Source organism: Cariama cristata, unplaced genomic scaffold (assembly GCF_000690535.1).
Source record: "Cariama cristata isolate BGI_N322 unplaced genomic scaffold, ASM69053v1 scaffold15286, whole genome shotgun sequence".
Lineage (NCBI taxonomy): Eukaryota > Metazoa > Chordata > Aves > Cariamiformes > Cariamidae > Cariama > Cariama cristata.
The window spans coordinates 35,987-49,109 of NW_009620555.1; the positions used below are offsets into that span (position 1 = coordinate 35,987).

Genomic DNA, 13,123 nt, shown 5'->3' on the forward strand with positions numbered 1-13,123 from the left:
GTTCTGTGGTCATTCAATACATCAAATGTGCATGTGATGAGCTTGAAGGAGCCAGCTAACTTGGCAGAAATTTGCTGAAAATCATAAAGACATCTCATACTTGGAAGACCCATTTTTAATATTCCCATGTTGAGACCTAACTGACATAACAATAATGGTGCTGTAATGTTATTGAGAGAACCAGCGAAAATAGTCTTGATGGCATATGCAAGAAAATTATATTCAACTCTGTAGTGCTAAATTTTTCCAAATTGCTCACCTGTATTACATTCATAGAATATATACAGCCACCCATGTGTAAAAGGGTGATTGCATTATCCAGATAACCCAAGCTGATGTTCATAGAGTTAATTAGCCAAACTGAACATTTCAAGACTACTAACTGTTCATGTGATTATCTCATTCAGGTGCAATGTGAGTGCTTAGCACTGGGGAAAATGCATTTACATTATACCTCAAATGTCTAAAAAACATTATTGTCATGCTGTTGTCCTGAGTGCTAGAGATATTCGCAGTTTACCTCCAGCTCTTCTTCTAAACTCTCCTATTTTAAAAGGAACTAGTGGTGTGAAGACTTTCCCTTTAACAAAAAAGATATCCATATGAAATATAGCCAGCTGAAACAAAACCAGTGTTTGATTTCAGACTAAATTTGATGGTTTGGTGATAGAGGTAATACTGGAAGTTGGAGGAGTGTACTGCATTTTTCTGAGCACACATGCATGAGATACTGTTGCTCAGTATGTACCCCTCTCTGTTGGTGTTGAAATAACACCTTTTCCATTTCTTGCTTTATCTAAAAATATTTACATTAAATAGTGTGAATTACCTAACAGTAGAATTAGGTGTTTGATTATATATGTGAATCTTCTGAGTAATTTAAACTCACTTTGTTCTTGCATAAGGTTTATAAACTTCTATGATTTAAATCCTATGAAAAAACATCAATTTATCTAGCCTCCCAATTTCAAATGTAAGCTAACAATTACCAAAGTTTATATATCCATGTCCCTTTCATCTTTCTTGTTATTCCCAATGCCCTTTGTATTTTTCTTTATTTTCATATTCTAAGTATTTCTCTATGGATAAATTTAATTTGAGTAATTCCTTACTACTGAGCTGGTCAAAAGTTTGCTACCATGTTGGTAAATTTCACACATCAAGAATGAGTTAAACTACAATCAAGATTAATTTGAACGAAGAAAAGATTTGTTTTGAAAGTGTGATAACTCTCCATTTGGTTGCTTTTGTTTCAGGACAAGTATAGTTGATAAAAATACATGGTAGAATTCCTTTCCTATAGCCTAAGTCAATTGAGAGTAGGCACATTCTGCAAATATTGTCTCTCCATGAGGATTTATTCAGGAATCTTATTCTTCGAGCACCTGTGTATAGACAGTACTTATTCAGTGCCTTTTGCTTCGAGCTGCTCATGTCATTCCAAGTAATAATAAAAGTGCTAAGGAAAAGGTGTGGGGTTTTTTGTTTTGTTTTGTTTTTGTTTTTTTCCCAGGGAGATATGTCCAGTTGAAGGACTATTAACTTCAACTGAAACTGTTTAGAAGATTTTAAAGAATATTTTCTAGATGTTCTGAAAAGAAGTCTGGCCAACTTGTTTTTTGATGTGGTCTAGTAATTTTTAAGAGTCATGTTTTCAGGTACTGAAGGACAAAATTAAATTGTGAACAATATTAAAATAAGTATAAACCAGTTGCCAATCTATGAATCAGTTTAAATACTCTGTCTACTAATCAAAGATAATTGTCCTAGTGAAAGATTTTGGTGGAAGCAATAATCCACCAAGAAACAATAGCAATCATACGTTTAATGCATACACGCTTTTCTGAGAGTGTACTTGGCAACCAGTTTTACATTAGTCCATAGTATAAATTTAAAACTTGAACAAGTAAAGCATGTAGTAGATCCTTTGCATGGACTTGTCCAGAGTACATGAATGCCATGTTCAGTGAATTGTATATTACCAGAGGAAAAAGAGAAGAACTAGAGAAAACTTTGGGATTAATAAGAGTTATTACAGATGAAGCTGCCAAAACCCACTTTCTGAGAAATCGAAGATGAACCTTATCGAAGCTAAGTAACAAAATGCTTTACATGGTGAATAAAAAGTCTCAAGAGAAGAAGCAAATGTTTTGGACAGTTGAAGACTATAAGGAAAAGCAGCAAGAGCCATTAAGTAATGGCTTAATGTAAGGACTGTAAAAGTATTAAGAAAGTATTAATAACCCATTGATTAGTCTTCTCAGCAAAAGCTGTTTTCCGTAACAAAATATTACAATTATTAAATAGTGGCATAGAGGCTATTGTAGTCCTTATCCAAACAGGTCAGAGTAAAGAATAGTAAAAGAGTATGGAGCTGGAGCTCTGAATTCCAGAAAATGTTGAAAGATTTTATTTTTTTTTTTAATAAAGTGTAAAAAAGTATCAGCAGAATGGATAAAACGATTGAGGATTACTGTAATGATCTTACAGGAAAATATGCAAGAATGTACGGATGAGCTGGTTGGCTCAGTGAAGAAAATCCTGCTGTCCTTACTTAAGTAAAGGAGACATAAAAGCATGAATTGGCAATTATACTGCCTCCCTGATATTGTACATATTTAAATTCTGCCCCATGTAATTCAGGATTGCTTGGAATGGAAGATAGAAACAAAACTTTTATCGAGAATCTTGTCAAGATTCCAGATAGACTGGGGGATGTGTGACTCTGTAAACATCTGAACAACTCAGAGAGCAAATGTCTAGGGTCTGTGTAGATGGGCACTGCAAGCTACACAGGAATTTCATAATGCCTGCAGAGGCACATGTAGAATGTTACATTTGGGAAGCACAAGTCTGAGTCTTTTTACATCTGAACCAGAGGTTTTTTTTACACATTCAGAAATAAATGTTAGGATTTAAAGTGTAGCTAAAAAATGTTATTGAAAATTTAATCCCACTTTAAGATGGGATAATATATTCGAATTAGCTACTGTTGATACAGAAGTTCCAGACAATTTGGAAAATTCCAAAGCCACAGAACCTCATAGGTGAAATGGACAATTTTTGAATTGTCAGGATTTCACTTCCTGGATCGTGAATGTTTTTTTCACATCAGAAATAGTTGCCACAGGTAGCTGGTTTTTTGGCTGTTTTTTTTTTTTTAAGCAAGAAGTGATTGAGCTTATCTTTTTCTTCTAGCAAAACAGTTCAAATTCTAGACAGCCTACTGTGGCACTTAAGTATAGTTATCATTATAAAGTGTCGTCTAATTTCTAACCTTTAGTTCTTTTACCAAGTTTGAGGCCATTAATTCCTGTGCCCTCTATAGAAAATAACTTTTCTGGTTCGTTTTTGCAACAACTTTCTATGTACTGTAGACTTTTATCACTTCTCTCTCAGTTTGTTCTTCCTTAAGTGAAACAACCTACATATTCTTTCAGTCTTTCTTCATCCTGTTTTGTAGACCTTGGCTCATGTTTCTGCTAAACTGCAGTATTCAAAACTGAATAGAATACAGCAACTGAAACATTAATAGTGTCAAAAATATAATATGATAGAGTAATTTTGATGGGAAGAGTCCACTGTAGACCCTCCCGTCCCAACTCCTGCTCAAAGCAGATCCAAGTAGGTAATTTTTTTTTTCTCAGTCAATGTTGTGATATTGTTGAGTCTAGTGCATGATCACCTATAACATCTAGAACTTAATTTTATAGAGTTGCTACCTGATCAGCTCTTTTCCTCCTGAATTTCTGCAATTTATCGTTCAGCTGAAGTATGCAAATATTAATGAATTCCTTTTGAATGCCTTTTTTTTTGTAATTGCTTTTCTATTTTATGAAACTTACCGTTTTGAATTCTGATCTTACCCCACTGTGTAGTGAATACACATCCAATTAGCTTCTCTTCTGTTCCAGAATAAGTGGAAATATTTAAATGTAGCCTATAAAGGAATATCACTTATTATAACTTTCCAGATTGATAATGAAGTACACATTTCTGGACAGTCAGATTTTCTTCATATTTTTAGGGAGAAAAGGATGACTTTACATATAACGTGATGACTTTCCTCAACTTCCTCCCTTCTCCGTGTTCTCTTAGCTTTAGATTCCCACAAATGCAATAGTTTTGTACTTTGCTTAGGATAGAAATACTGGTTTTCTAAAAATTGCATTAATTAGTCTACAATTTCATAGCCCTCCTTTCTCCAATTTGTGAAGTTTTTTGGACTGGAAACAGTCTCCTTGAGGCCTCCATGAATTCTTAAAGGTAAATCTTAATGGATCTGAAATTGCTAAAACCAGTTCTTCTGTGAATTCATCAGGTCCAAACTCTGGAAAGTACTTAAAGTTCAAGGACTCACTGAAGTTACCTTTCTGTACTCTAGTCTAAACACTTTTACATGTGTTTCTTGTGTTAATTTTGTACATTATCTGATCAGCATTAACGTTTTCAGAGAAGATAGGCACAGGAAAATCATCGAACTGTTTGATTCTCTTTGCAGTGTAATTTCATGATTTTGTTTTCCTGTTGGGCAGCAGATGAACTAGTTCCTGGACTTTCTTTTTATTCTTGCTTCTAGAATGTCACTTTTTATCCTTAATATCAATTCCTAATTGTACTGGGCTTTTTTTGCTTTGCCATTTATGCATTTCTCCCTGCACAAGTTTTATATCTGCTTTTCTGTTTGTCCTTCACATTCTGAATTACATTTCACTTTCTCCATCCTTCTTTTTCTGAGTTTCAGTTCATTGAAGATTTCATGTTTGAGTCTTGTTGCTTCTTTTTCTACACTTTCTATGTTTTGCCTTAGCATAGCTTCTGCTTGGCCAGTAGTGTGCTTTCTTTAAGGAATTCTCATTTAACCTGAAAAACTGTTTTCCTTACAGTTGTTTTCTATGAGATGTTTCATATCAATTGTCTGATGTTATTAGCAACTGTTCATATGTATTTTTTTCTGTCACTGCCTCTGCTTCTCAATAATTATTCAATGATTCTTGTCACTTAAATTGGTTTCAACTTTCATGTTTTTAGTCAGATCTTTGTTCTTGTCAGTACTACATCTAGAAGAGCTCACCTGGAGTCATTTGCTTACCTATTGTTTGAAAAATTTCTGTGAAAACATCCTAGTAGTTTCTCTGGACAATTTATTTCATGTTACATTCCTTGTTAATTGTATGAAGATTAGTCGTGTACTTTTTAAAAATATGGCCGTATCATTATTAATTTCAATAGAAGTACATAAAAATAGAATCTCAGCAGAGTCTTGATTCAGTAGTTTGTTTTATTTAGAAAAAAAGCATAAGAGGCAATAGGGGAACAGATATATTCTGAACACACTTCATTTAAGAGCAAGAAATCTCCCTGCTTTCTCCTTTGCATTTTGGGTAAAATCTTACATGCTAAAGTTCTAGTTCTATGCAGATATAATGCTTAAATCATGGGACACTTCAAGAAGGAGGTTTACATCAGCAATGTTGACAATTCCTTACTAAAGCTGTCAGATGCCTTTAACCCCGCTGGGTGCTGATGTGGAGATTTAGGGCTGTATGAATTTTGTTAAGTTACCCTGGAGAGTTTATCTGATTATTCATTGAGACTTGTATTTGGTGCAGTAATTTCATCTACCACCATTTGTCTTACCTTAATTGGTGCTTATTTTTTCATTATTATAAAAAATGAAAAAAGCCTGTCTAAAACATGAGCAAAGACTGAATTGTGTATTTAACTTACGAAATACAACTTGAATATTGGTGCCATATTGTAGTGGAACACTCTACCATTTATTTTTTGTCTTTTTTCCTTCAGCTTTGTATTTGAGGAAGGCTATCCTATATTGAGAAACAGATGTAAAAATCTTACATTTTGCTGAATGTTACGTTTCTTTACATAATTATGAATATTCTGCCAATCGTTTTAATTTGTTTGCTGTTCTGTTTGCACACCACTTTATGCAAAAAAGTCACATTGTAATTTAAATACAAGGAGATAAATGTTTAAAGAAAATAAATTCAGTTTTCATGGGATTTGCTTTTTGAGTTAACTTTTTTCTGGTTTTGCTGCAGTCTTGTAAATGCCAGCCTATAACTAGAGGGAACAGAACACTGGGTGTTTTCACTGACTGTTTCCTCCCACTTGGGAGGAAAAAAAACTGTTTGGGGTTTGAATTGATTTTTTTTCAGTTGCCAAAGCACAGTTTCTGCATTTTAATAGACTTATGATATCCCTCCAAACAATGCATTTGATGTTAATGTATAATGTAATTTGTTAAGGAGTACATTTATATTTAGTGTTTATATGAATACCTTGAAGATATGCCTATGTTGTTTAGACTGTCATTTTTTCTGATAAAAATGAGAAAGAAGGTCTCCTGACTAACTTCAGTTTGAAGATAAATAAAGACTTTAGACAAAAGCTAAAAGAATTCTACTCTTCATTGGAGTTCTTTGTACAGGGAATGGTATCATGACAGTGTAGCACTTTAGGTTAAAAAGAAAGGTGTGGGACGCTCATTATCCATTCTGTCTTTTAAATTTTTACAGGAAGAGCCATATGTTATGTTCAAGAAGTCTGACAAACCCTTGTATGGAAACGATCGATTTGAAGGTTACTGCATTGACCTCCTCAGGGAGCTGTCTACTATCCTTGGATTTTCCTATGAGATTAGACTGGTGGAGGATGGAAAATACGGAGCCCAGGAAGATGCCAGCGGACAGTGGAATGGAATGGTTCGTGAACTAATTGATCATGTAAGTTAACTTTTGGAAGCTTTCTACTATCCATTTAGATTTCAATTCTATCTATACAAATTGTAAAACTTTTATGATAATGCCATTTGAATAGTACTGTTTTGGAAAATGCAGATGTTTAAAGAAGTAGCGTAAGTAGATTCACATCAGTGATTTCTTTAGTGTAGCATTTGTTTGTTAAATAAAGACTACTCTGCATCTCTGTTTTGCCAACAGGCAGTGCTTATTTCTGCCAAACTGGTTTAGCTCTTCTGTGCCATGTGCCCAAGTCAAAATATGGAATGGATAATATTCAGAATTTATTTCTGAGAACAAATACATGTTTTTTTGTGATGAAACATATGTCTTCATTAATCAGTAGAAGTCAGACCTCCTCTTCTGGTAGTGCATCTGAGAATGTCTCAGAGAAATTTCTGCGTATGTAGTATAAACACATAAATTATTTGACATACACAAAGAAGAGGAGTATCTTTTTTGAAACATTAGCAATGAAGTGCAGGCAGTGAGACAAAAATATCAATGTATACTGAAGGAGCAAAGTAATGCAATGTGTGTCAAAACAGATGCCATTACAACTACTTGTAAATGAGTAAGGGAGGCATTACTTCGTGTCCTTCAAAGCATGCTTTTCCAGTTGGTCACACCAGTTGAATTCAGACTCTTAGAAACATTTTAGTCAATTTGAAAATTATGTCATTGTCCCTTTTTGCATTTATTGGGGCAAATTGCTTGATATAGAGACATTTAATCAAAGAACAAGATAAAACCTATTCTGCACATGACTGTCATTTAAAATAGGATCAAGGGGAGAGTATTTTGTAGCTAATTCAAATGAAACCTCCTAATGATGGCAGAAACTGCATGAATAGCTTGAAGAAAAATATTCAGTAATCTTGTTGCAATTTGCTTTAAGATTTTGGCAGATGGGCAGAACATGTGCTAATCAAAATATCCATATTTACTAGGAGGGTTGTTATCTTCATGCTTTTCTAGTAAATAATAATCTGGTATTGCTGTTGCAACAGATGTTGATTATGCCTAGCTTCACACTTTTAAGAAGAATGTGTGGGAGTATTATATTTATATTATCTTTAAATGTGTGCGTGTATTATACCTAGTACACATACATAGAAAGCAAACAGATGTTTAGCTAGACTCTCTGTCCATCTCTATACATGCATATTTTCACACAGATATAAATGCATAGGCACACATAGCTGTTAGACTTGATGGTTATCATTATCTGGAACTAATTTTCCATTATTTGGGTGGATATTGTGGAAATATTTCTCTTATAATTTTTCAGAAGCAAAGTAAAAAAATCACATTTTGGTATACTTTTATTATTCAGCCCTAAAGATTTCTTGAACAAGTACTAGTATGGCCTCCTCCTAAGCTTTTCCCTAAGAAAATCTTGAAATAAAATGCATTTGAAGAAGTTGCAGCAGTAAAGTATGTGGAACAAGAGCTTTTCCAATCCTTTCCTCTTGATAACACAGAATAGAACACGTGTTCCTTTTTCCCATAGATAACATATAACTAAATTTAGATTAAAATTTATTCTGCCTTTTGAAATTATGTTTATTTAGGAGTCAGAAATTTTAGGTACTGTGTTAGTACATCATGAAAGATGTAGTCATCTTAATCTGGATCATAACTTTTACTAGACATTCTCAATTTCTCAATTGTTAAAATTTTCCTTTAAATCTTTCTCTGGTTTTATCTATTCTTATTTTGTAATCTATTTGAATACGTGCAATTTATTTATGTATTTGTGCCCTTTATTTGCACGCGTGTTATTGGTACATTTTATTAGCAAGCAAGATTTCAGACCTCAGAACTGATGCACAAGAATTTAGAGAAGAATTTCAGATAGACAGTTACCACATTTGATGTTTCCCTATGGTTAGTACTTCACATGGCCCATTAGCTTAGCTTTTCAGTCCTTCTTTTCCCTTAGAGAATATTTTTTAAAGTGTTAAAAAGTTTTGGTTTTTTTTTTTTGTATAAAGTGATTTAGTAAACTCAATTACTATTTCTCTTAGAAAGATAAAAGGATTCTGTCTGCGTTTTTCAACCTGAGTTTCTAATTAAAATAAATAGACTATAGAATAAGACAGAGTTCTGAGAGTTGCCATAGGACTTATATCTATTTGAAAAATATTTTTAGAAATTGTTTTATCTGCTTGTTATATTTTAACATCATTCAAATTCAGAAAGGAAGGATAGTATGCTGTAGTATATATCTTTTTAAGGGTAGTTTGTAGAATTCGTAATTCAAGAATAAATAAAATGGATAATTTCAGTATATTATGTGTGTAGAAAGGAAGATGCACAATTTATATAAAGATAAAAAGTACCAAATATAATCTAAAATTTTAAATGAACAGTTTATATCTGTGCTTAGTCACTTTACATAATTGCTTGGACTCAAAAGTGAAAGTGAAATGAAAATAATGCTATCATCTGAACTGAGCTCAGCATATCATGTCAGTCTCAGGCTTGAAATTCTATAGTGTGAACAGAGACTGAAGCCTTTACATCAGGCTTTATGTGTTTGCAATCTCCTTTCCCGTAGTTTACTCGCATTTCTTCCTTTGACTGTTGTACTCGGTGTTCACATATGTCATTGTTCTGGTACTGGTTCAGTGGTTCCTTCTCTTTGACAACTGAATGATAATGAATTATTGTTGGAAAAGACAGTAGTCTCTATAGCTGCAAATGGAAGAGAAATATTCCCTAAGACAGTAAATATAGATGAGATTTGCCTATAAAAACTTTTAAAATTGATTTTCTCCAGTTAAGCAGTCTGATTTCTTTGCCACAATTTTTCATTCAATATTTTACCCTTCTCTCTGGTTAATTCAAGACAAAGGTGTTATATATTTGGAGGAGGGGGAGCTAAAATTCAGGCGTCTTCATCCTTTATGGATGCATTCTTCATAAAGAAGTGTCTTTATACTGACTTGCTTTGGTTCAAGAACTTTATTCAAGGATAGATTTATTGAATTGATTTTGAACTGATTTATAAATTCTAGAGATTTCAGGTTGTTCTGTGGTGCCAAAAATTGTTATGGCACTGTATTATATTATATGAGGTCTATAGTGTGAGTGTGTAAATTATGTTCCCCTATAGCTAGCAGACACTGATAGCGTAAAAATAAAAAATTTTGCTTTTTTTTTTTTCTGTTAGACAGTCTACTTTACAGCTTCAAAATGACTTCAAAACAGTCTTATTGTTGGATTCTGAAACAGGCAAAAATTACTATTTCATACTTTCCCAGATATATAAACAAAAATGAAAAATCCACGGGGAAGTAATTTGTTGTTATTATATGCCATTAAAAATAACCTTTTTTTCTCTTGGCTCTTTGTTTGAATGATTCTTCTACAGCACAAACATTATGCATTACAAATAGATTTTATGATTCATAAATAATTACAGAAAAAGTCCAATTTTTAGATCATGACTGCATTTCTATTATATGTGAGGATTAAATGGGAACTTTTCTTTGTATCTCAGAAGAGTAGGATTTTCAGCTTGGAAGAAGTTAAGACTGATGCAGTTGGACAATTGGAAAATACGACTTAATTTAAATTAACTTTAGACATGGTTTTATGTTTTACTTCAATATCTTTTGGATTTTTTTAAAATCAATACCTAATTAATAAATGCTTACATACAAAATGCTTACATTTATAAAAATAATAGCAGCCTTTTCTTAATAACAGAACAGTTTCAGATATTTATATAATCAGTTTAGAAATGTTTCTGGAGACATCTTCCTCCAATAACTTGTTATTTTCTTTTTTTTTTTTCCCCCCACTAATTTAAGATCCTTATGTTCTTGAAGGACTAGGGCCAAGCTCTTTGTATTACTGTGTGGAACTGAAAAAAAGCTTCCAATAAGCAACTACATAGGTTTTTGGTTGCTTCCTTTTGAGACAGAGAAAAATCTATATGAGTAAAGGAATTTAAGTTTCTTCCATCTTTTCTTTTCTCTTCCTCCCTTTTTCAAATGCAGTTTCTTCATGTTGTTTGGACTCTCTCTCTTTCCTTCATCCTTACAGCAAGTCCTGCTGTATAGAGTCTCATAATGGAAGATTAAGGAGTTTCTCTTGCCTCTTCTCCTCAAGGATAGTTACAGTCTTCCTCCTTGTAACTTTCAAGCAAAAGATCTGACGGTTGAGATTTTCAATAAAATGCAGGATAGTTTAGCTATGCCTCTTGCATTAATCAAAATCTCAGAAAATTTGATACTAGCAGGGGATTAGAGACTCTTTAGGAGAAAAAAAGATCGAGCATTCTGTCTTTTTGCACCAACATTATAATGTACTGAACAATAAAACCCGTGGTCTCTCACTGCTCTTTAGAGCACCGCATGTGCTTTATGGTTGCCTCATTGTAGTAGTGAAAACACTGGTCTGATGTCGAAATTTTCAAAGCTATGTATAACACAACTCCTACTGATATTTTTGTTTTCAAATGATGCTTGTAAAATAATGTTCTGACACTTACTCATATGCCACTACTTATTGAACATTACTATTAGTCTGTTGTCAAAATATTTGTCCATAGAGGATCGCTGGATTGTGACAACTTCAGTTAAACAATGATTTGATTTTTTTTTTTTTTTAATCAGATAGAATACTACATCACCTTCTCCTTTCTCTATTTCTGAGAATGACTTAGTTGTTTTTTGCCAAACTCCCTAGATTTTTGCTAAGAACTACTGTGCTAGTTGTCCTCATCAGGTTCAAATAATAAGAATGTTTTGCAGGACAACCTAGTTAGTAAACCAGAGGCAGAATATCAGTAGTGACTTCAGAAACATGTTTTGCCATCCTTACCCGAATTTGGACAACTCTGGACTTTGACACGGTGGTTTATGTCTCTTCCTTTGTGGCTAGTATTTATGATTGTGAACTCTCATTCATTTCATATGTCTTAAAAAAAATTATAGATGTCATAGTTTAAGCGGATATATCAACTGAGCAAGCATTAAAAAAAAAGTCTGAAATATGAGACAAGTGGAGATTCAAAAAAAGAAGATTCTCCAGAGAATGCCTTTATATATGACAACATTTGAGTGTGCTGCCGATGAGAAGTTAAACTGGTGCTGATTGATAGAAAAATAATTAACTAGTATTGTAAGGTCTTACTTAGGATTTACAAGAAAGGTTTCAAACTGATCAGGCCTTAAGTTTAGAACATTCTCTTATATTGGTCTTTTAAAATATTTATTCCAATCACATTAACAGCTATACAATTAAAAATCTAAATCCAGAAATTGTTATTTCTCCTTCTTTGACACATTTTCCATTAATTCATAGTACAGATTAACAATGTAATCACATAATAATATATCAGAAAACACAAATAGATAGGAATATATCATAATGTAGAAGTGATTCTAACTCATATTTCTGCAAAAATCTAGCTTTTTTCCCTGACCTATCTTTCTCCATCTAAACCTGCATCTCAGACTTCTCTTAATGTTCATCTTGGCTATCTTACTGTCAAATTCAGTTGAACATTGCCAAAACTTAGGTCATGATTTTTTAACTTGTCTTTTTTATTCCTTCATTCTTGTCACTGTTCCTAACACCACCATTCTCATAAAAGTTCAAGACCATAAGGGAGTCCTTTTAAATGTCTTCCTCTTTATTTCCCTTTCCATAGAGATTGTGTTCACATCTTGCCATGTCTTCTATGAATCTTGAAAAATCAACCTTATTTTTCTTTTCTTGCCATACAGTAAAATAGGTCTTAGGCCAGACTTTTCTTTTGTACATTTGCCTGCAGCAGCGACCTTGTTTCTGTCTTCTAAGAAGTTCAGGAATCTGTTTCTTGAGCTCCATGTTCCTCACTGGTTTGACCTAACATTTTATATGCATGCTTTCCTCTTATTGTGCTGCATCAATGCAGGAAGGGGAGCAGAATAAAGCCCCCGTAATTCAAGGGGAAATGATTGGTGACCTGCCAGACCACTTAAACACGCACAAGTCTCTGGGTTCAAATGGGATCCGTCCACGTGTACTGAAGGAGCTGGTGGAAGTGCTCACCAAACCACTTTACCTCATTTATCAGCAGTCCTGGCTAACCAGGGAGGCCCCAGTTGACTGGAAATTAGCAAATGTGTGGTGCCCATCTACAAGAAGGTACAGAAGGAGGATCCAGGGAACTACAGGCCTGTCAGTCTGATCTTGGTGCTGGGGAAGGTTATGGAGCAGATCATCCTGAGTGCCAACACCAGGTGATCAGGCCCAGTCAGCGTGGGTTTATGAAAGTCAAGTCTTGCTTGACTGACCTGATCTGCTTCTGTGACCAGGTGACCCACTTAGTGGATGAGGGAAAGGCTGTGGATGTTGTCTAC

At 33.8% G+C, this 13,123-nt stretch overlaps 1 protein-coding gene across 1 annotated transcript in view; it reads left to right on the forward strand.

The window, feature by feature from the left end:
- Positions 1–12,908, forward strand: part of LOC104162831 (glutamate receptor ionotropic, kainate 2-like) — a gene marked incomplete at both ends in the record, with an annotated part of 34,219 nt that extends 21,311 nt beyond the window's left edge. The window contains 2 exons of the mRNA XM_009701659.1: positions 6,540–6,746; positions 12,676–12,908. Of these exons, the coding sequence (XP_009699961.1) occupies positions 6,540–6,746; positions 12,676–12,908 (440 nt within the window). The remainder of the gene's footprint in view (positions 1–6,539; positions 6,747–12,675) is intronic.
- Positions 12,909–13,123: the final 215 nt, after the last annotated feature.